Source organism: Limanda limanda, chromosome 22 (genome assembly GCF_963576545.1).
Source record: "Limanda limanda chromosome 22, fLimLim1.1, whole genome shotgun sequence".
NCBI lineage: Eukaryota > Metazoa > Chordata > Actinopteri > Pleuronectiformes > Pleuronectidae > Limanda > Limanda limanda.
The window spans coordinates 6465323-6488351 of record NC_083657.1 but is presented as its reverse complement, the minus strand read 5'-3'; the positions used below and the strand labels follow the sequence as shown (position 1 = coordinate 6488351).

At 47.9% G+C, this 23029-nt stretch overlaps 1 protein-coding gene across 2 annotated transcripts in view; it reads right to left on the bottom strand.

Moving 5' to 3' along the window:
* Positions 1 to 21419, bottom strand: part of pcdh7b (protocadherin 7b) — a 106099-nt gene extending 84680 nt beyond the window's left edge. For both annotated transcript variants that reach the window (XM_061066470.1, XM_061066471.1), the window contains exon 1: positions 18345 to 21419. In XM_061066470.1, the coding sequence (XP_060922453.1) occupies positions 18345 to 21419 (3075 nt within the window). The remainder of the gene's footprint in view (positions 1 to 18344) is intronic.
* Between the last annotated feature and the right edge of the window lie 1610 nt (positions 21420 to 23029).

Sequence of the window (23029 nt, the reverse complement as noted above, 5' to 3'; positions counted from 1 at the left end):
TGACAGAAAAGAGAATCCTTTCCATGCACAAGCACCTAAACACACACACACACACACACACACACACACACACACACACACACACACACACACACACACACACACACACATTCAAAGGTCCCTTGAGGATGAGAGGAATGTGTTTGTTCCAACTTAGAACAATAACAATTACATTGGGTATTCAATGTGTGTGTGTGTGTGTGTTTTATTTTTCTTTTGTACTTTTTTTTTAAGGAGAGCCGTGTCAGTCTGTAATTAGTGATCACTGAGTGGAATCCAAAAAACAAGAAAGACTTGTTTCTCTCTCTCTCTCTCTCTCTCTCTCTCCGTCTTCCCTCTCTCCCCCGGGGGGGTAAGACGCCTCACACGCAATTTGATTCAGCGGCGAGTGCCAAAATCAACACTCATTTGACTTCAGACATTGTTAACTCTTGTTGACTCGCGCCCGCATTTCCACAAACCTGTGAGATTTGCTATTAATAAAAGTCGACTTGGCCGTTGGAAGGGATGAAATGTGACTCCTGGGGGGGGGCTGTTGATGTCTTCCTATTTTGTTTAAAACCCAAAAGAGAGCAAAGAAACAGGCAACTTCCAAAGGCCTTTATACTGTATATATATATATATATACTGCTTTCTGTAAAGGTGACAACAGCTGAGGGATCAAGGATGCTTGGAAACATTTTTATCTACACTTCAAATCAATTTTTGTTGTTGGAGTTTGTCTGTCGGTTATTTAACAGCATCGCACAAAAACAACTTCACGGATCAACATTAACTGAAGGAGTCAGTGTGAGTCAGAAAATAACCCGTCACATTTCGGTACAGACACAAATCAGGGGGCAGGTGAAGGATTTATGTTTCTCTTCCTTTAACATAGATTGATATTTTAAACGTTTTTCAATATATGAATATTTACCATCTTGCTCTTCACTGTGTCTATTATAAATACCCCACTACAGCGCCCTCTATGGCCATGTGTGTTTGTCTGAAACCTTTCTAACTTCCAACAGTTGCACTAAAACCGCCGTGACCCAGACATCTGCTTCTCTCCCAGAGACGCTTCTGGCTCCAGTTATTGTTTATTAAATCCAGATCCCGGCAGAAACAACACTCGAGAAAAAGAAGCCTTTTCTTGGACTGTCATTACACAGTGACGGGTCTCAGGAATGTTCGAGTGCAAACAGAATAAGGCCGAGACGCACAGTCAGGGCTTTTTGGATTTTTGTTTTTTTCACGAAAAAAAAGGAATAACTCAGCCGTAGACGTCCAGAGGAGCCATAACATGGTGTGGAGGGGGCGGGGGGGATCGGCAAAACTAGTGTTTTATGAATTTGTGTTGAAGTGCTGTTGACACATCTGGCGGACATGAGGGAATGTTGGAGAAAGTAATAACAGGAGAAGTTGCGGTTATCAAACTCGGAGTGGACGCTATAAGGAAAATGTTTTTTCTTAAATAATAATGCAACAGGTTTCTTCCCGACAGGAAGTTAGAGCGTCTAGACAGGGTGTGGTGTGTGTCTCTGTGTGTGTGGGGGGGGGGCATATAGAACCAGGTGGTCCTTACCAACCCACCCATTAAAGATTGGCACTTGTTTGAGTGGCATTCAAATAGCAAGGCCTGGGGAGGACAGATTGTTGTCAATAACAACCATTACAGGAAATCCATACCTAATACCCGTCTTATTATGAATCCTCATTTTTGAAATATCAATAACATGGGGAAGCAGCAGCGTGGAGTTTCTGTGTTTTACTCTGCTGTTAATAATATTCTAATCCTCCATCTTTCATCCCCGGGTACGACTCCAGCAGATGTTGTGTAATATGCGAGCAAAACATATATGCACAGCTCGTGGTTCTGTACATTTCTGCCTCATTGATATGCTAGTAACGCAAAAAAACAACACAAAAGAGAGAACACATCACGTCTGCTGGTAGCTGCAGGGGTTCCCGGGCGGCGGCGATGCACGGAGGAAAACAACATCACCGAAGCAGCGGCGTTTTTAAATTGAAAAGCACATTATAGATGTATAGATAGGAGGAGTTATGGAGTCTCGGCGCCCTGCAGCCGTTCTGGGCCGAGAGGAAACACTGACCCAGGAGCTGCCAGATTTAGCTCCTCACCGGGTCTCCCAGGAAGCTTCTCCATTTGGGCTGCGATGGCAAGTGTGACCCTCATCTCTCTGCTCCTCACCTCCCACTAATTGAATCAGGCGGCCGCCCAGGATAATTCTATAAGTGTGTGTTACTGTGTGAGTCTGTGTGTGTGTGTGTGTGTGTTAGCCTGTTAAACCAGTTCTGAAATCCTTTAAAAACAAGACTCTAGCTTCGGATACCATCTGTAATATCGGGAATATTCCGTGCCCACACACACACACACACGCAACCCACCGAGTCTCACACCACTTCCTATCGAAACCCTGAGGGCAAATATGTACCAACACCAGAGAAGAAGAAAAAAAGAAAAAGTCATGAGAATCTCTTTCAGAAAATGTCTATTCAAATCCCTCACGGACCTTCTCTGGGAAATTATGCATGATAACATTTCAAACCCACTTCTGATTCTCGCCCTTTTCTCACTATATTCTGATGCATGGATTTAATTAAGAAAAACAGCGGAATCAACATTAAAAATGTATGATTGGAAATTGCCGCGAGTTATAAATTCCATTTTTTTTTCTCCCAGCCTCTCTTTCTCCTTCCGTTGAATACACAAAAACAATGTTTGAGCAGCGAGCGGAGGGTTCGTGGTTCATTAATTAAAGTTTATTTTTTACTAGTGTAAAAGATCAATGCATCAGCAGACTTGGCATCATCAAGGCCAGACATGGACATAAGGAGGGGCTTCAGGGGTGGAGGGGGGGATGGTGGACTTGTTAGGTTGCTGGTTTAATTTCTGATTCTCGCTCAACAACCAGGACTCCATCCCTCTCTCTCTCTCTCTCTCTCTCTCTCTCTCTCTCTCTCTCTCTCTCTCTCTCTCTCTCTCTCTCTCTCTCTCTCTCTCTCTCTCTCTCTCTCTCTCTCTCTCTCTCTCTCTCTCTCCGGTGAGTTGGTTTCCACGAAAAGATTCAAACTAACGGAAAAAAAACCGCGACATTACCGTGACGCAACTTTCACGATGTCAAAGTTAAATCGTCGAGTTTCTATTGGTTCGTGGTTTAATATCGTTTAACGTCAATAAACGTGGATATCGTTAAATGTTAGAGATTCACAGCAGCTCGTTCATTGAACCTGTCTCTCTCTCTCTCTCCACCTCTCTCTCTCTCTACCTCTCCACCTCTCTCTCTACATGTCTCTCTCTTGCTCTCTCCACCTCTCCCTCTCTCTCTGTCTCTACCTCTCTCTCTCTCTACCTCTCTCTCTCTACATGTGTCTCTCTCGCTCTCTCCACCTCAATCTCTCTCTACCTCTCTCTCTCCACCTCTCTCTCTCTCTACCTCTCTCTCTCGCTCTACCTCTCTCTCTCTCTCCACCTCTCTCTCTCTCTCTCTCTACCTCTCTCTCTCTCTACCTCTCTCTCTCTCCACCTCTCTCTCTCTCTCTCTCTCCACCTCTTTCTATCTCTCTCTACCTTTCTCTCTCTCTCCACCTCTCTCTCTAACTCTCTCTCTCTCCACCTCTCTCTCTCCACCTCTCTCTCGCTCTCACTCTCTCACTCTCTCTCTCCACCTCCACCTCTCTCTCTCTCTCCACCTCTCTCTCTCTCTACCTCTCTCTCTCTCTCTCTCTCATCAGTGTGAGATTGAACTTTGAGGAGCTTGAGCTCAATAATTAGTCAGAAGTCTGCTTTTAAGAATCTTGAGGTAAACAGGGTTTAATTAGGAAGAGCGGAAGCAAACTGGGACAGATGTTTGTGCGGGAGAGGGATCACGCTGTGACTGTTTTCCGTTCGCACGTCGCGTCCTCGCGGCTCCCGGAAGGCGAGAAGAAGAATAGTTTGAAACAATGCAACACGCGCACACGTGACGAGTCCGGTCTGCAGGCGGGATCCTGCTGTGTTCTCACAAACCCGTTTTGATAATCGTGCAACAAACGCAGAAAAAGAAAGGAACTTCCAACTCAGAGTTTCTCTATCTGCTTCTCCTGAGTGAAAGAGAGTCACTGGCTGTTGTCCCTCCGGGGGGGGGAAGGGACGGGTGGGACGAGGATCCTGAGGACGTCTTCCGGACTTCAACTCTAAGTGGCGGCTACACACTACTTAAAAACCTGCTGATGGCGATCACAGGGGGGGGGGGGTTGGGGGTGGGGGGGGCTTAAGACGGCCAGCGGCTGATCGACAGCTCACAATGTGGCAGTCAGTGCAACCATTTTGGGAAAAGCAACAAAAGCAAACACACCTAAGGCGGGTTTTATGGATTCCTAAGCCTTAAATAACCACGTCCGCTAAGCTGGAAGAACAGAGGAGAAAAGGGGGAGAGGGTGGTGATGGGAGTGTGAGAATGAGAGGGGGAGAAAAAACACAGAGGGAGGGAATGTTGGTGAGAGGATGGAGTGTGAAAAGAGAGATGATGAGAAGAGAGAGAGGATACGCAAGCTTTCTTTTGAGGAGCCGATGATGAGGACGACAGCGAGCGGTGGGAGGGAGACGAAGAAGAAGGTGGAGAGAGAAGAGGAAGAAGAAGAAGGAGAAGAAAATCACGCTTTCCTGACAGAAGCAACATGCCAGGATCACACGGCTCTTCTTCATTCACACTCCTCTGCATTCGCACATGATACCGAAAGGTACCCGCGCCCCGAGGAAGCCTTCCAGCAAAGCGCTGTTTGCCAATTTCTCAAACCTGTCACTCCTTCCCTCCTCCTCCTCCTCCTCCTCCTCCTCCTCCTCCTCCTCCTCCTCCTCCTCCTCCTCCTCCTCCTCCTCCTCCTCCTCCTCCCCCGGTGCTGTCGCCGCTGCTGTTGTCATTGTGCCGACGCCGAGGTAAAACACGTGAGGCGGTGTTGTCCATTTCCACCCCACAATGCATCATTCTCCCGCGTTAACCGTGGGTGGGGAAGCAAGCGTTTTTCTATTCTTCTTCTTCTTTTCTTTCCCCCCCCCCGCGCACTTTGATAGCCCAGTCTATCTGTGTAGCGTGTCACAGTGGGTGTTGAGAAATCACACGAGCGATGTGGCGGTTTGGCAATCCTCGTCATTTTGTTCTTTTCCCACCCTCCTGGATTTTTAATAATCAAAACAGCTGATCGTCAGACGGCTTCTCGCCTGCAGTGAGAAACGTGCAAAAAAAAAAAAAAAAAAAAGCAGGTGAAGTGTAGTCACTGGGTCACGCCCTGGGAACATGTCTCCCACATGCCCGGACACACTGTTCATTATGAGCTTTGACACAAAGTATATATATTTTATTCTATTTTATTCTATTTTGTTCTATATTGTTGTTTTATGTTCAGTGCACCAATGACACCAAGGCAATTTCCTGTATGTGCAAACAATCAATCAAATCGATCAAATTTTATTTGTATAGCCCATATTCACAAATAACAATTCTTCTCATAGGTCTTTAACATGGTGTGACATCCTCTGTCCTTAACCCTCAGTAAGAGTCAGGAAAAACTACTAAAAACCCTTTTAACAGGTAAAAATATGTAGAAACCTCAGAGAGCCACATGTGAGGGATCCCTCTCCCAGGACGGACAGAAGTGCAATAGATGTCAAGTATAGGAAAACATCATCGGGATTAAAGTTTTTTAGCAGCATCGATGAGGGTAAACATTTTTGAAGGATAACTTCGATACTATATGTCAAGTAGTCCTGCTGCAATCATAGTCTCAACCAAAAAGAATTCTGATTCTGATTCTGATTCTGAAGTCCACAGAGACTTTGAGGCTGGTGATCAATCAGGAGCTGCTGTGTGTCTCTGATTGGATTTAAAGAATATTCTCACAAAATTCTTCATAAAAAATGCATCAGTTGAATTTGTCCCTGAGCGAGAGACACCAAAAACTAAAAAAACCTGCTCATACTGGATGAAGGGTGTGACATAATTGCCTTCATGGAAAGGCTGGTGATCAACCAGGAGCTGCTGTGTGTCTCTGCTGTTCACAAAGATCGCTGAATATCAGATTTATGGAATATTCTTGCATTAAAAAAATGCATCAGTTGAATTTGTCCCTGAGAGAGACACCCGCAAAACAACAAAAAACGTGCTCTTACTGGATGAAGGGTGTGACATAATTGCCTTCAAGGAAAGTCAGGGGTTAAAAGGAGGTGAGTGTTTGGGTGTAGAAACTGTAAGTGGAGCAAACGCGTTCAAAACCCCCTCAGGCTTCCTCTGAGAGAATCTCTACGTGAACCTACAATCATCACAGACGTCGGCGTTGTCACACGAGAGAAGTCTGACTTCATTAGGTCGCACGCACGCCGAGAGTCGCCACGGTGACGAGACGCTCTCCGGGTTTCGGATCCACACACACACAGAGAAACACACACTTCTCTGATTCCTGTCATTACCGCCTCTGGTTTTAAGCTGAGTGCTTTAAATTCCACACACACACACACTCGCTCGTTCTCTCTGTTCCTTCTGCATTTACTGTATTTATTCAACATTCCTCCTTTTCGATCCCTGACACCGGGCTCCTTTAATCTGTCTGTGTGAATTCATTGCTATTCAGCCGTCGCGCTCCTCAGATACCGGGGATGAAATAGGAGGACTTGTTTCATCTGTCCTGAAGATTCACGGCTATTTGATGCTCTGAGATGTTTGAAAAAAAGCACCAGATTCCTGTGTGACTCATCACGTCTCTAACAGACTTGACCTTGCAGGGCCGTGGCTTCTCTGTTTTTTTTGTTTATCCACATCAGGCTCATTCATTACTCTCCCTCCCTCGACTTGAAACCTCTTTTACCGAGTTAGGAAAAGAATCAGGAAACGGTTTAAAACCAGCGACCGAGAGAGCAGCTGCCACCGATGTTCTCTCGCTGTCTAATTTGATCTCGTGAATTCCAGAACTCGACGTGAGGGAGGGCGGTAAATTGCGGATTCCCAGAGGAGCCGTGACACCGGGAGAGGGAGGAGCCTGTTGTGGCAGAGCAACTGCTTCCAATTTAGTGTTCCGGGGGACCTTCAACTTTGAAAACACCAGGTGGCTTCATCAAAACGAGTAGAGTGGTATACATGACGTTCCCACGCCTCATCCGCCCGATGCTGGTAGAATACCACGACTTTCTCTGGAGAGGACGGGACCGGCGAGCTCTGCTTTTGGCGCCGATGTGTTAGAATTAGAGTGCAAGCGAGATAAAAGAGGCGTTATAGAAGAAAGAAACATATGGCCATGGGAGAAATCGCAGTGGGTGGTGGGCCGAGTGCTGCTGATATATCGCCATAGTAACAATAGATAGCCCATCGAAGATTCCCGAGCAAACAGGAAACGTGCGTGCGTTTTTGAACGCGGGCGGCGGAGGACCTGAGCCCGGGCGCCGCCTCGTTCAAACAAACTCACACTGGCACAGATAACGCCGACACATTCAACACAAATTACAAAGGTCCTCAATTGTCAATGTCATGTTCGCCCCAGTTCACCGGGAGGAGCGGCTGCCGCGGCACAAGAGGAGCTCAGTCAAAGAGATTCTGAAAAGAGCCGCCACACACACACACACACACACACACACACACACACACACACACACACACACGTGAATCCTTCAAAAGTGCAGAGGCTGGAGAGCGCTTTGCATGTTAAGCACATTTGCGTAGACATCAAATGGCGGCGCCGCAATTGGCTCGGCGGGGGGGAAAGTAATCTGCTCTGCTCAAACATTTTGCCGCGGCGCCCGCAGAATCCTGATGGCGGTTAAACAGAAAGTAACTGTCTCCTCCCCGGGTCCAGCTGGGGATCGGCAGGACGCACCCGTACATGTCAGCGGCGCCGGCACTTTGCTTCCTGCGATCCCGACATTGTTCTCCACACTGAAGTTTGTCATTAATATGTAGGGTTGCAAAATTCCGGGAATATTCAAGGTTGGAAACTTTCCATGGGAATATACGGGAATTAACGTGAATAAACTGGAAATTTTGTGGGTAATTTATACTAACTGTATTTACCTTGTCATATACAGACATAAATATAAACATTTTGTTGTGTCATAGGCTGATTTGAGCCCTGAGGAAACTTTGGGCACTTGACTATATGCTTCTGCATCGTTGTGTCATTCTTAACATAGGTCTTTGCACAGTATTTGCAAATGTACACAGCCTTTCCATCTACATTGGATGGGGTGAAATGTCTCCACACATGAGATAGTGCACGTGGCATTGTTCTGTAGAATAAGATGAGAAAAAAGTTTGTTAAAAAACACTAATGCAATGCCAGAGATATAAATAGTTAGCCAAACAATTGGAATCGTCTGTTATATTCTACAATTGATGGATAAATTAATAGAAATGAACAGATGAACAGATGAACAATCCTCAATCAGCATGCCAATATATTTTCCGGAAACTTCCCGCCCCTTTGCAACCCTATTAATACGTCATTACGGACAGATTACACGTGATGAATCTGACGCTAAGTGACGCGTACGGAGGGAAGTCTGGATTCTGAAACAGCGCTGAGGTGAGATATGAGAAACCTCGGCCGTCTTTAAGCGGCTTTGTTTACCATTATTCTAATAATTTTACCGCCTCCAGACATGTCAACGTGATGGATACCCCTGCCTTTTCCCCCAATCCCAGACCTCATCAACCTGGAACCAAACAGCAACAACCACCGCCCCCCCCCTAGCTCCTCTGTGGGCTAGCTCCCCCCCTCAAGGCAGCTTCTCACCAGTGAATTTACTCTGGAATTTACAATTGGGCTGTTGTGTCCCGAGTGTTGCATCGGACCAGCTCAGGGCAAATGAACCGTGTCAACGACCTGCTCCTTCAGTCTTGATTACATTACCCCCCCCCCCCCCCTGCTGTTATTCAAGCACCTGAGCTCACCCGCCCGTTCTCTCGGCGGCTAAAATGGCCGACGCGTTCTCCGCCACTGGCCAGTTTGATTGACTATTTGTATTTGTTACTTTGGAACATTGTTGCTGGGAAACACAGAGGGAGAGAATGGAGGGAGGAGGGCAATGGAGGAGAAGAAGGACTCCATCTCCTGAGATACTGTGAGGAAAGGAGTTTTAAAAAAAAAGGTGAAGATAATAAACAGGCTATAGGGCAAAGGGGCCGCGGATCAATACCTGAAACCATATTAACTGTCTGGAGTCTCTCAATCTGCAGGAGAGTTTGTCTGCTGCCATCTCCTCTTTGTAGTGAAGTTTCCAACATGATGGGCCGGAGTGAATATACAGAGTTTGATATCATCGTATCTACAGCCCAGTTTACTCTGGCAGAGCGAAGGACAAATTAGCATCTAACAAATCTGGTTTTTTTCAAAGAGAGAATGTGTCAAGAACTAATTTTTAAACCTGAAAAAAGCTTTTTTCTCTCTCATTTGCTTTAAAAGTCGTGTTTTATCGAATTTCTTTCATGGAATTAACACGGTAAGTTTTTTACTATTCCACCCTGGGAGAAACTGTCATCGTATCTACAGAACAGTTTACTCTGGCCGAGCGAAGGACAATTCAGAATCTTACAAATCGGGTAAAAACTCATTTTAAAACCTGAAAATTTGTTTTGTTTATTTTGCGCTTTGAAAATTGTGTTTTATCGAATTTCTTACATGGAATTAACACAGTACGTTTCTACTATTCCACCCTGGGAGAAACTGTCCAGCAGTAATCATCCGCCTCAAGGTGATTTCAAACTCGACCAACACTGTAACCTCATTCACATTTTAATTGAATCACTGGTAAAAGAGCAGGTGCGCTTCACCGAGGAGGCAAAATGAAAAATTAGCATTCTTCCCCAAAAAAAGCCTAAAAAAACGCTGCATGGCCAGACTTCATATTCCAGTTGATTTGATATCAGATTCCTTGCGAGGCCGCTCGTAACTCCAGCCGCCCTGTGACCTTCATTCTCCAGCAGGAAGCAGGAAGACTCTTCCAGCCTCTGACAAGATTTATCGGGCCCCGGCTAATAGCCTGCTCTCTGCCAGGTAGAGCTCCGGCCCCTAATGAATATTTCTGCTCTTTTGCTCACATCTGCAAAGCCTCCCTGTACAGGTGCTGTGTGTGTTCATGTCAACACTGACTCGGGGTTTAAGTACACGTCCCGGCCACAGCGGTGTCCGGTAAACAGCCCGGGTTGGAGCAGTGCCTTGCTCGGGGGGGTGCTTGTAATTACCGGGAGTGAGGAGATGGCACCGCAGACCACTCGAGCTTGAGGGGGTGAAGGTGGAGCCTCCGTCTACGCATGTGTGTGGAGAGCATGTGTAATGACCAAACACAAATATAATGAACTGCATTCCTTGGGTAAACACACGGCAGCACCGACGCACACACACATACCGACACACACACACACACACACACACGGGCACACACAGGATATTGAAACCCTCTCAGGCGTGTCGCGGCGCGTGTGCAGGATGATGGAGAGGCTGAACTGTGGAGACCCCCAGTTTGCTCTCCTCTGCAGCCCTCACACACACACACAGACACACAGACACACACACACACACACACACACACTCTATCACACCCTAACACATGTACACACGCATCAACACAGTGAGCGCACCCAGCTGAGCAGACTTGCACAAACTTTCACAAAGCTCCCCCCAGGCTCTGATGGATGGTGGGTGAGTGCTCCGCCTCCTGTTCCATACACACACACCTAATCTCATTTTGGGGGGGCCACACGGTGGTGGGCCGCACCAAAACCAGGGCTAATAGAAGCAGTCAAGCTGTCCTCTCCACCCCCCCCCTTCCCCTTCCCCGAGTCAGATCCATTATCCTCCTATCCACTCATACATATTTTGCTGCTTAGCAAAATATGTATGAGTGCTCTCTGTTTAATAAAAAAGGTAGAAGTCCGTGGATTAGAAAAGCACACAAAGCTTCCGGATGCATTATTTATTTATCCCCGGACGGGTTCTTAATGTTTCTCTTATGCAGTCGTGAGAGCTCAGCGCGTCTTAATATTTCAGCGGGTTTTCTTCGTAACAAAAGAGGGAGGTCAAAGTCAAACGGGCAAAGACAGAGAGAGAGAGAACAGGTGCATGTCTGTCTGAGAAAAAAAAAGAGGGGGAAATCAATGTGAACCTGAACCCAGGGTGAAGGTTGTACCTTTATTAAATGCGCTCCAATTACACGGCTGGACTTGTTAACGTCACGGTGAAGAAACAAACTCTCGCCTGTCGTGATTAAAGGTTATTTTAACTTTAATTGGCAGCTAACAACTACTTCCAAAGTGCAAATGTAGAACACAATGTTTGTCCTCATGCAGAGAGCAAATCAAACTCCTTCTGTGTGTTGTAATCTGAGCGCGTCTCTGTTCTTTGTTTTCACAGCCGACCGGTCTGGGTGCGTGTTCATCTCCGTGCACGTGAATTCCTCCCTTTGAAACCTTTCGGAGGTGGACACGCTAACCTTCGCCTCACGAATACTATAACCACACACCTGGCACCTGTCCACCGCGGCGCTGCTCAACCAGGAAACACTGTGGCATGCGTCTTACTCTTACGAGAGCAGGTGAAGTGTGGATGTGCTTTTGTTTGCTTAACTGTTAAGCTGCCAAAGTTTTATTTTGAAAAGCCAGCCGTCTTTAGAATGAGCTAAACTAAACAGAAGAAAGTTGTGCGTGGTTAAACGGGAGAACAAGCGGTAACACAATATGATAAGCGAAGTCAAAGGGAGAGAACACATCGGGAGTTTAGTCTGTTTTGCTTTGATGCTAATTTTACGTATTGATTTGGGTTCTTTTGTGCTTCTTTTAGCTCCTACGTCCGTTTGAAGCAGATAAAATGCTAAAGATCCACATTAAACAGGCGTCAGAACATCCAGCCGAGCTTCCTCTCTCAGACTGGGAGGCCACAGGAAGCGAGGGAGCAGTTGTGTGGCGTCGATTCTCGCACGGCGGTATCGGTGGTTGTATTTATAACCTTTAATAAACGAGTTCATTTTGCAATAAGGAGCTTGGCTGCCAGAGCAAAAGGTGGCACTCAGGGATAAATGATGGGCCAATGTGTCTGGCTTTCATGACTCTTCTTCTCATCTTCACGAAGGCCGCGGCGTGACACCACGGCGTGGACGCCAGATAAGGTTTAAATCGCCGCCCCCTTGACGGGGGGGGGCCACGGACCCCGCTGGCAGTTCCCTTGACATCCTGCACCGGTGTGAGCAACGCTGACAGCGGGTGATTCATCTGATTCATCACCAGGTTTCCGACCACAGTGAGGGAGTGAGAAGAGAGAGAGAGAGAGAGAGGGAGGCACGTACAGGATGCAAACACACACACACACACACACACACGCATAAACATACACAAACAGATAAACCCTAAACAGAAACTTTGTTCATCAGAGAATCCGTTGGAAAAAAGGAGGAAATGCAAACAGCTCCTCCACCACATGTTTGAAATTTGAATCCACATCAACTGAAAACAAACGGCTTGTGACCTTTTCTGCAAAAACAACAACAACAAAAAATCACTTTATTATGGATCTGAGTGACATTTTTTGCAATTTTGACGAGTTGCAGTGTCACAGCAAACAAAACGCTACCATCGCCTATTAGTCTCACAAACAACACTCGCGTCTGATCCGTGTTGTGATCCCGCTCGTCGACGGGGAACTGTTCCCCAGAGGTTCTACTGCTCTACAGCAAAAAGTGATGCTCTCATTTAGCCGGCTCTGGTTTCTGAAGTCAACACGCGAAAACAACAAGGCTGTGGCGTGGCAAGTCATAGACCTTGGGAGCCGTTGTAAAAGTCAATTTACTGTCCAAACTCCGACTAACAATCGCCATGAAACACAAGTCTGCGATGTGGCGAGCGTGCGGTGATTGATAGTGCAACAGGAAAGGGCGAATCTGCAAATATGAATCGGCTTCATCCCGGCGAGAGCCCGATCTAATGCGATCGCCGGCGCCGTGAAATGAAATTCCATTTTTCGATGACATCAAATTGAGAGAAGCGGCGAGAAGAAGGTGGCATCCTCGACGCTGCCACTTACAATCAGCGGCGTGGAGAGCAATCAAGGTGGCGTGCGGCTTACATTTCTTCCTGCCTACCCCCACACCCCCCCCACCCCTCCTCCTTTCATCTCCCTTCTGTGTCTTTCAACATCTTATCGTGACAAATGTTGCAGATGGGTCCGTGGTTTCTTCAGCTTATTCAATCGTGAGCATTTATTTTCCACCCGGCACATTTATCGCACGTACAGAAGAGATAAAAGAAGCAGGGCTGTTACTGTATATGTTTTTGTTCTATTTTTTTATATTTTGTTATATACTGTTGTTTTTATATTGTTGTTTTATGTTAAGTGCACCAATGACACCAAGGCAATTTCCTGTATGTGCAAATATACTTTGCAAATAAAAGAATTCTGATTCTGATTCTGATTCTGAAGACAAACAGAAATAAAGTACATAGATTCCACGGTTTCACCCTCATATGTAGCATCCTCTATATTAACATATTAAGCAGAAACCGTGGAATCCAGCTCCAGCAACATCCCGGACTTTCTCACTCAATCTCCTCCATTTCTGCCAGCGTATCAGGTAAATCTAATCCTGAGATTAGTAATTGCTTGAGAGCAAATGCATTCAAATCACCAAACCACATTATTGCAGAAAGCGCTGCTGGTATCACTGTGCACTCTCCGTCCTTTCATTTTTCCTTCCAGCGCATAAACAACAACAACACAGAGCCTAAGCAGCCATATTGAATTATGCCGTAATGGATTCCCAAACAATTTCGATAAAATTAGCCACAGTTGGTCGGTACGCAGCCCGACACAAAAGACGAGCGCTAATGACAATGTGGCGATAAACAAACCAGCTCATTGCACATAATCTCATTTCTTACTAAAACACAAGATTTCCAGATTGTGTTTATTTTTTTTTGCCATCTGAAGCTAAATATCAGTAAAGCTCAAATTCTATAGTTTGTTCTCTTCATGTGATCATCAGCTCGTCGCTTGTTCTACTTTCTCAAACACAGATGAGCAAATAAATACAAAACGCTTTTTCTGCTTTCTGCTAAAGTGAGCCGGCTGGTATCTGCGGCGGCGGCGGCGGCGGTGGAGGGTGACCAAACATGTTTAAGCTCATGTGGCACCTCTTATCCAGTAATTATCTTATTGAGCTCGATGAGTGACTGACTGCCACAACAATTTCACAGATAAAATCACACGAGCGGCATCGGGGGACTTTGGTGCCTGCAAATCTCAGGTTGCGATAAATGCCGACGGCGGAGGCAAGGTGGCTTAAGCCGATGCACACAAACCGAAATCACCTGAAGTGTTGGGGTCACTCCAGCTCTGCTCGTTTAAACTGGGTCAGTTGTGGCTTTTTCATTGGTGTTTAGGCAGCTACATTCTGTGGGGTTGAAACAAATTAGGCTCCAGGCAAAGTAGCACATTTCCATATTGGTTTCCTGATCTCCCTCGAAACCTGCAGGACAATCAAATCGTATGTTTTGGCTACAAACTCCAACCAGGTGACTTCCATTTGCATGGTGATATTGACAGGGAGGAGGGGTGGAGGGGTGGGGGTGTTGGCCCTATGCAAATCAGGTGCTTTGAGGCCGAGGTTGTAGCGACGAGGCGGCGCAGGAGGAACAGCTGGCCGGAGCACGGGGGGGGGGGTGAACACTGAGGGCTAAGCTAAGGGCAATGTCCAGTTATGCTTGCTGCATCAAACCCCCCAGGGCAAAATAACCAGGTACAAGTTCACAGACTGTTGGGGGGGTGTGGGGGGGGGGGTGCTTTGCCTGCCCTGAGGGCCTGCGCTTCCCTGGGCACAGAACACAAGCTGCCGCTGATTAAAAGTGATCCACCTGGGCACGCGCGGCGCTTTGAAGCTCGATGATAAAACAAAAGCCTGATGGCTCGTGATAATACGGCGGCTAAGTGATTCCGTGGCGCGGCTACATCACGGTCGGACGCAGTTTACTTTTCTGGCAGCGGATGGAACAGAAGCTACTGCCAAAAGTAATAATGTTAAGTGTTCGGTTAAGTGCATACACTACTCATCGGACTTCAGATGCAAACTGTGGGCACAGGTATGTTAAAAGAAGATAAACCAAGATTAATATATATAAAAAAACGGTAAAAACAATATGAATAACCCAAGTAGGAATGAATTAAGCGAGAGACAGAGGTGATGTCAGGTCAGTGGACTCCAGTGCTTCAACCGAATCTGATTTGGAATTTAATCATTAAGATAAATTGCCTGAGGTGTTGTGTGTGCTCAGTAGTTGTGATGTTTTAAAAAGTGTAATAGTGCGATTCTGTTTTTTAAAGTCTGACTGCTGCCAGGACGCTGCAGCACTTCTTACACTGTGGATGGAATGGAGTCTCATATAGGGGAGTTGTCTAATAGCTGCTTTACACTGTGATGACCGACGGGAAAAGAAACATGACCATATCGTTGGTCGTGGCTCTTCATCACCGGATCGTCAGCATCTGTCACCGTCTTCTCAAACTCGTCTCAATCACTGTTCAAGCGTCGGAGGGGCTTAAAAAGAAAATCCTCACCTCACCAATAAACAACCTCTGCTCCCTGGTTACCTGCCGGAGCAGGTTGCCTGGGCAGTTATTGGAAGATTAGATGGGTGAGGAGAGAAGAAGACAGAACCTGATACCTCGGAGATTACAGCCAGCCCTATTCTCTCTCTCTCTCTCTCCCTCTTTCCCTCCCTCTCCCCGTCTTTCTCTTTCCACCCGACCCCAAAGTCCCTTGTGAAACAGTAGGGGCCATTCTCTACACCGCTAACAGGGCCGTCTTTCTTGTGCCTGTCTCTATCTCTTCCCACAGAAGGATAAAAGGAGAGGGCTTGTGGGTGAGGGTGCGGACATGTATGTTGTATGGGTGTGTGTGTGTGTGTGTGTGTGTGTGTGTGTGTGTGTGTGTGTGTGTGAGAAAAGAACACACACAATCAGCACGTGTCGTAAATCTTAAAATGGATCAACCTCATTTGTGGCTAAATGCGATTTAACAAAAAACAAGTAAAATCTAAAAATAAACTGAACGATGCAATTGAATCTCAAAGACGAAAAATGCTGTTACCTGCTTTCAAAACAACAGAAATACGAAAAACACATTGATGCTATTCTTTCACAATTTCTTTCACTGATTAAATTCCCTTAACTGAGGCTCACAAGTGTCCTTGAGTGTTTTGTTTTGCCTTCAGCTGTAGTGGCACTTACCTGACGACATGAATATTTCAGATGCTGCAGGACCGCTTCACTACTTAATCCACTACAGAGGCTGCTGTTTAATGCCATAATTGAAGCACGTGAACACACACCTTCTCTTCAATCAGCTCTCTTGTGCCGCCATTAACTCACGCTCTGCTCAGCCCAACTGAATCAACAGCCAGTCTTTACCGAGCCCGTGGGACATAGAAGGCAATTTAAATATCAGCTAGTTATTGTATATTAAAGACCTAACAGGCCACAACACGCAGCAACCACAGACGACAGTTCCCAGTCAGCCACTAAACACTTTCTTTACTATTTCATTAGAATTTAAGTATTCAAACAAAGTGCCCCCAAATCACAAGAAAACACTCTTCATGGTCAGTGCAGACTGAGTTTTGTCTGAGACGCTGGATTCTAACAAACGCACAGTCCATAAAAGTTACTGCAGCTTTAATGTGGAGAGTAAATAAATAATTATATAAGTGGAGCATAGTGACACACAATACATGCTGCTGCCGCAGCAGCAAATAGAGTGCCCTTTTAATTATGCACGAGACATCGGAAAGCAACAGCACTCCTCACACCCTGGGAAGCAGCTCAGTGAATACACCATATTAGAAGCTGTTAGGGAAGAGAGAGGAAGAAGGGAAGTGAAATGATTTGAGAGGAGACATAGCAAGAGGGTGGAGAGAGGGATATATAGAGAGAGGAGATTAAAAAAGAAACCACTGCAGGAGAAAAAACCCAAAGGCAGACAGCAGCATTGTGAGGGGCGAGATGTGGTGGAGGCTGAAAAACACTGAGAGAAAAAGAAAGACAGATAGGGAGAGAAGACGGAGAGGAACTCGATGATGTACTACACAGGGCCAGAGGAGAGTTGGAAAGGCGGGGGGGGGCGACAGTGGGGACAGAATATAAAAAAGCACAAAGATATCGAGAGGAAACCAAAAAACAGAGAGTGAAAAGAAAGAAACAGTCCAGACTTCTAAAGGAAGTAGCTGCTGACACCAAGTAAAAGAAGGAAATCAATAATTCATTAGAGCGCCGTAGAAATCACATTAAAACAACAGCGTTCTGCTTCCGGGGAAACGCAGATCAGCTGACTTCATGGTTATGCATGAGCTTGTTTTAGTTGCTCTGGCACCTGAAAGTGCAAAAAAAATAAACTGCAGCCGAATTGTTATAAAGCCTGATCTGATGAAAGCGCACATTTCTTGGAATTTGAATTTTCACATTGTGCCACCTACACAGAACAGGACTAGCAGATGAGAGAGAAAGAGAGGGGTGGGGGGGGGGGGCAGGTGGAGGCAGGTGGAGGATGGCAGAACACATTATATACGAAGAAAAAATGATAAGGGAGTAAAAGAAACCGAGGGCTTAATATGGGAGGTGATATAAAGATGTCAGATTTCACTGCTAGGTCAGTGAATTGATGCAGACCCTGAAGTGCAGAAGAATGTTAATGTGACTTCCTGGCCAGATGTTCCCACTCAGGCAGAGACTGTAAAAAAACTGACTCACACACCTTACAAAGCCATGTTTGTGCTGCGTTCAGCCTACGTCTACCTTTCTCTCCTCTCGGCTTTTGTTATTTCTCTCTCTCTCCCTCTCTCTCTCTTTCTTGAGAAGAAAAGGTGGCCTTGTCACAGACAGGGCCTGACACGGCTAAGGGGGGGGGAGTGTGGCCAGACCCCCTGCCACACTCCCCCTCTGGGATAGAATAGCTGCAAACCAAACCCTTATGTGAGCTGTCGGGAACAATCGGACACATATCGGCCTCAACACACGCCGCGGTGACAGTGGAAAAAGTTAGAGGTGTTTTAATCGGGTGGTAACAAAAACCCCTCTTCCGTGGCTAATCTGAACCTGACTCTTCCCTTTTTCAATATTCCATGTGAATGGCACTCCAAGCCACAACAGATCAATACCGCTAACTTGACACACATTAGCACCATAAAGGCGACAAGACTACTGAGACTAGCCCTGTCGGAAAGCATTATGGCAGAGAGAACACTGAGAGGAAGAAACAGAAGACATTTAAGAGTAGTGGAAGGGGAGGGGAGGGGAGGTAGGAGGAGGGAGGGAGGGAGGGGGGGAGAAAGGACATTTCTTCTTACCTGTTTGTTGTACTTGTTGATGGTTTGACTGCTGTATTCGGAGCAGTGGTCAGATCCAAGGGAAATGTTATCTCCGGTGCCAACGAAGGTGTTGGCGGGCGGCAGGTCCTGAACGGCCTGGTGCTTTTTCCCGGCCGTCGGCGACTGCGGGTGAAGCTGGACGGTCGGGAGCGGCGAGCTGGACTTGTAGTGCCGGGCCAGGTCGGGACTCCCGGGCCCTCCGTTGACCGAGCGGTAGCGGCCCATGCCCGGGCTGTCGGACAGCTTCTCGTTGACGCCGTCGTAGCGCTGCCCGTTGGGTTTGGAGGCCTCCACGGTGACGATGCTGCTGTAGAGCGGCTGTTTGGATTTCAGCTTCTTCTTATCCTTCTTGGGCTTCTTGGATTTGTCGTGCTGCTGCGGCGTGAAAAAGTCCTCGTGGTCCTTCTTGCCGGCCTCGTAGCCGTTCTTGTTCTTGGGACGGCAGTAGCGGGCCATGACCACAACGAGGATGATGAGGATGACTGTCATGATGCCGGAAACGACTCCGATCACGATGCTCAAGCGCTGCTTGCTCAGGTCGTAGTTGGGGTCACCGGCGATGTTTGTGTTGAGAGACGTGCTCAGGCTCTTCGCCACCTGGGCCTCCACCACTGTAGAGTTGTAAAGAGTCTCATTAACGAACACGTGGACCAGCGTGGTGGTGGTCTGTGACGGCTGCCCCCTGTCGCTCACCTGCACCACCAGTCTGTGGAGGCCATAGTGCTTCACCTCCAGCTTCCCCACCAGGGAAATAACCCCAAAACTGCCGTTAATCTCAAACAGCTTAAAGGGGTTTCCCCCGATGATGCCGTAGTTCAGCTCTGCATTGATGCCGGTGTCAGTGTCGGTGGCTATGACTGTTCTGACGACTGTTCCGATGTTACTGGAGGGGGGGAGGAGGGTGTAGGAGCTGTTTATTGGGAACGTGACCATCGGTGCATTGTCGTTTTCATCCATGACAAAGAGTGACACTGTGGCGGTGGCGGATCTCGGGGGGTCACCGCCGTCCACAGCTTTGACCCGGAAGGTGTACGTGGTCTTCTGCTCTCTGTCAAAAGACAGGGTGGAGAAAATAGTCCCCGTGTCGTTTTCAATAGAAAAGATCTCCTCCTCCTCTTCAATGAAAAGACTCATCTCTGCATTTTGGCCTTTATCTGCGTCGATGACCGTAACCATGCCGACGGGGCTGTTGGGCTCAAGGTTCTCTTTGACATAGAAGGTGAACACGTCCTGCATGAACTTTGGCTCGTTGTCGTTCTTGTCCGCCACGAGGACGACCACTGTAGCCGAGCCCTGGAGGGTGTTGACGCCCTTATCTTTGGCGATCACTTTGAATTCGTAGCGCTCCGTTTGCTCTCGGTCCAGGATGGTGTTGACCCGGATGTCTCCGCTGTCTGCGTCGATGGAGAAAATCCCATTTACCGATGAGTCCAGGGAATAGGCAATTTCAGCGTTCTTCCCACTATCTGCGTCAATGGCTGCCACTGTTGTCACCCTCTCGCCAGGGGCATTGTTCTCCGGGAATGACACCTCCACGACGCTCTGGCTAAAGATAGGGGGGTTGTCATTAGTGTCCCCGACTTTGACGATAACAGAGTTATTACTCGCCAGACTCGGGCTCCCAGAGTCCACAGCCACTATCACCACGTTGTATTCCTGTGTGGCCTCGTAGTCCAGGGGTGCGGACGTGTGGAGGAAATATTTCTTTTTATTCTGCTCCCCCTCCATTTCACTGGCTGGCTTGAGCTGGAAGGGCACATCTCCCACCACCGTGCAGGTCACTATACCGTTTTCCCCCTGGTCCCGGTCCGACACCTGCACCAAGGCGATGGGCGTGTCCACCACCACGTCCTCGGCCACGTTGGCCACGCCGTCTTTTAAGAAAATGCGTCCAATCTTCCGTATCTCTATGGCCGGGACGTTGTCATTTTCGTCCCTAATGTTCAGCACCACGGTGGCCTTGTCCATTTTGGGCGGCTGGCCTCGGTCGCGGGCCATTACCGTGAACCTCAGCTGGCTCACTTCTTCACGGTCGATGCGGTGCAGCACACTCAGCCACCCGGTGCTCTCGTCCAACCTCAGCAGCCTCCTCACCGACTCCGTGGCCGCACCGAACACATACTCGATTTGACCGTTGACCCCCACGTCTGCGTCCGCCGCCTTCAGCTGGAGGATGGGCGCCCCCGGGGAGCTGTTCTCCGGCAGGTCCGCCTCATACACGCTCTTCTCAAACCTGGGGTTGTTGTCATTCACATCCGTTATCATCACCCTGAGAATGGCCTGCGAGGACCGAGGGGGGTCTCCTCCGTCCCTGACTCGCAGGGTGAGCTCGTAGGAGTCTCTCTGCTCCCGGTCCAGGGCCCCTTTAATGATGAGCTGAGGCTGCTTCTCTCCATCAGAGGTGTCAGCAACTTGCAGTTCAAACACGCTGCTCCTGCTCGCTGCTTCGTCGAACCTCCTCTTCCCCGGGTACGAGTCCCCGTTGGAGCCCGGGCGCCTGGAGTTCTCCCCATTGTCCTGGATGAGCTCGTACCTCTCTATTCCGTTTCGGCCAAAATCCCTGTCTGTGGCGGTGGGCAGCAGATACAGGGTCCCGATGGGTCTGTTCTCCTCCACGGACAGGGTGAGCACAGGGGACGGGAAGGACGGGGTGTTGTCGTTGATGTCTAAGATGATGACTTTCCCCTCGAACAGGTCGACCCAGCTCTGGGCCGGTCCGATGACTGACACCTCGAAATCTATAAAACACTCGTTCTCATCGAAGATCATTTGGCACTGCTGCAGCTTCTCGCGGTCGATCCGCCGCTCGTTGGTGCTGAGCTCACCTGTGATGTTGTCTATTTTGAAGAAATCGGAGCCGGACTCCAGGGTGAACGTCACCTCCCCGGACCCGGCGACGATGCCCAGGTCGGCGGCGACGTTTCCCACCCTGACATCGGCGGGTCCCTCCTCGGCCAGGCGGTACCGGAGCACTTGCTTGGCGGCGGGCTGATTCACAAGCTGCAGGATGAGCAGGGAATAGAACAAATAGTCCACTGCACCAGTAGTCCTCATGGTTTCCCGCTTTAAAGATTAAATGTCACCACAAAAAAAAAAAAAAAAGAAAAAGGAATGTAATCACTGATGGGTAAAAGTCCGGGATGTGGTTTATTTCATTCAGAGCGAAGCCCTCGGTTTGCGCAAAGACTTCATCCTTCCTGCTGCAGTGGAAAGCAGCAAGTGCACACACGGGCTTCCCTCTCTCCTCCTCTCTGCCTCTTTTCTGGTGTTAGTAAAAGAAAAACCGCAATGGTGTTGAAAAAGAGATTAAAAAAAAAACCACACACTCTCTCACACACACGCACACACTCTCTCTTTTTCACACAGACACACACACACGTACCAGGGAGGCTCCGTGCGTCCTGGACTGTGCCACGAATGAGGATTTATGCGCGTAAAAGCCCAAATGTCACATCACCGGAAAGTGTCATCGGTTTTTACGCACAGCTTGGTGGTTGTAATCTCCTTTTTTCCTCTTCGGGAGAGGCTGCGGATATTCCTCCTTTCCGACGATATGTCCACATATGTCAGAGGATCAGTTTCCAAAACTCATCAACTCTCCGATCTCCGGAGGATGTGAGATCACCTGTCCGGGCTTCCTCTATCGCTCCTCTCTCTCTCTCTCTCTGGGTCTCTCTTCCTCCTCCGAGTCACTTGCAACCAACAGGACTCGGATACTTCTCTCTCCTGTTCTTTCTCCTGTTTGCGAGCCAACTCCACAATGCACTGGGGAAAAAAGCGAGAATCAGGGTTGCGGGTTTTTTTCCCAAACCAAAAAATACAAAAACTTGAGAAAAATGTAAATCCACTGTAGTTCTTGTTTTCAGAATTGAATTCCTCGGTGCTTCCAGTAGATTCTGCCTGTTCCGTCACCTGCAGACGCGCCGCATGTGTTGGCAGCCCCTATCTGCAGCACTGTGAGAGGGATCCACAAATGATATTGCAGTCTCCCTCTCCCTCTACCTCCCTCTCTCTCTCTCTCTCTCTCTCTCTCTCTCTCTCTCTCTCTCTCTCTCTCTCTCTCTCTCTCTCTCTCCTCTCTGTCTCTCTCTCTCTCTCTCTCCACCCCCTCCGGTTCCTTCTCACCCAGCAGCAGCAGCAGCAGCAGCAGCGCACTTAAACAGGGTCCGACTTTAGTGTTGATCGCCGGGTCCTGCCATTATTTTTGACCAGAAATAAGACAAGGGGGGGTGTAAAGATGCCTTATGATATGGGTCGTGTCCACCGGTAATAAAAAAAAGAAGGGTGGACGTGGCTGGGGGAATTTTGCACAGCGCAGTTCGGCTGCTTCACATTTCGTGGATGTGGCGAAATTGCACATTATTAAAATAACAATTTCATGTATATAAAAAGCCATCGTGGTGTTATTGCATTCTGCAGCCGGCGCTACGTGGAGCGATGCTGCTGCAGCTGCATGAGAGTCCGTGTGTGGCACATTCGCAGTGCAACTTTTACGCGTAAACGATATGAGAGCTCCTCCAAATGTGTGTCCACGGCACGACTCTGGATTCATGGTTTATTATAAAGATGAATAAAAGGCAGAGATCACCCCCCCATCCCGCCTTTTACGCACCCCCTCCATCCTTTATCCGAGCATTGGGTTCACTTACGCGGCCACTGCGCAA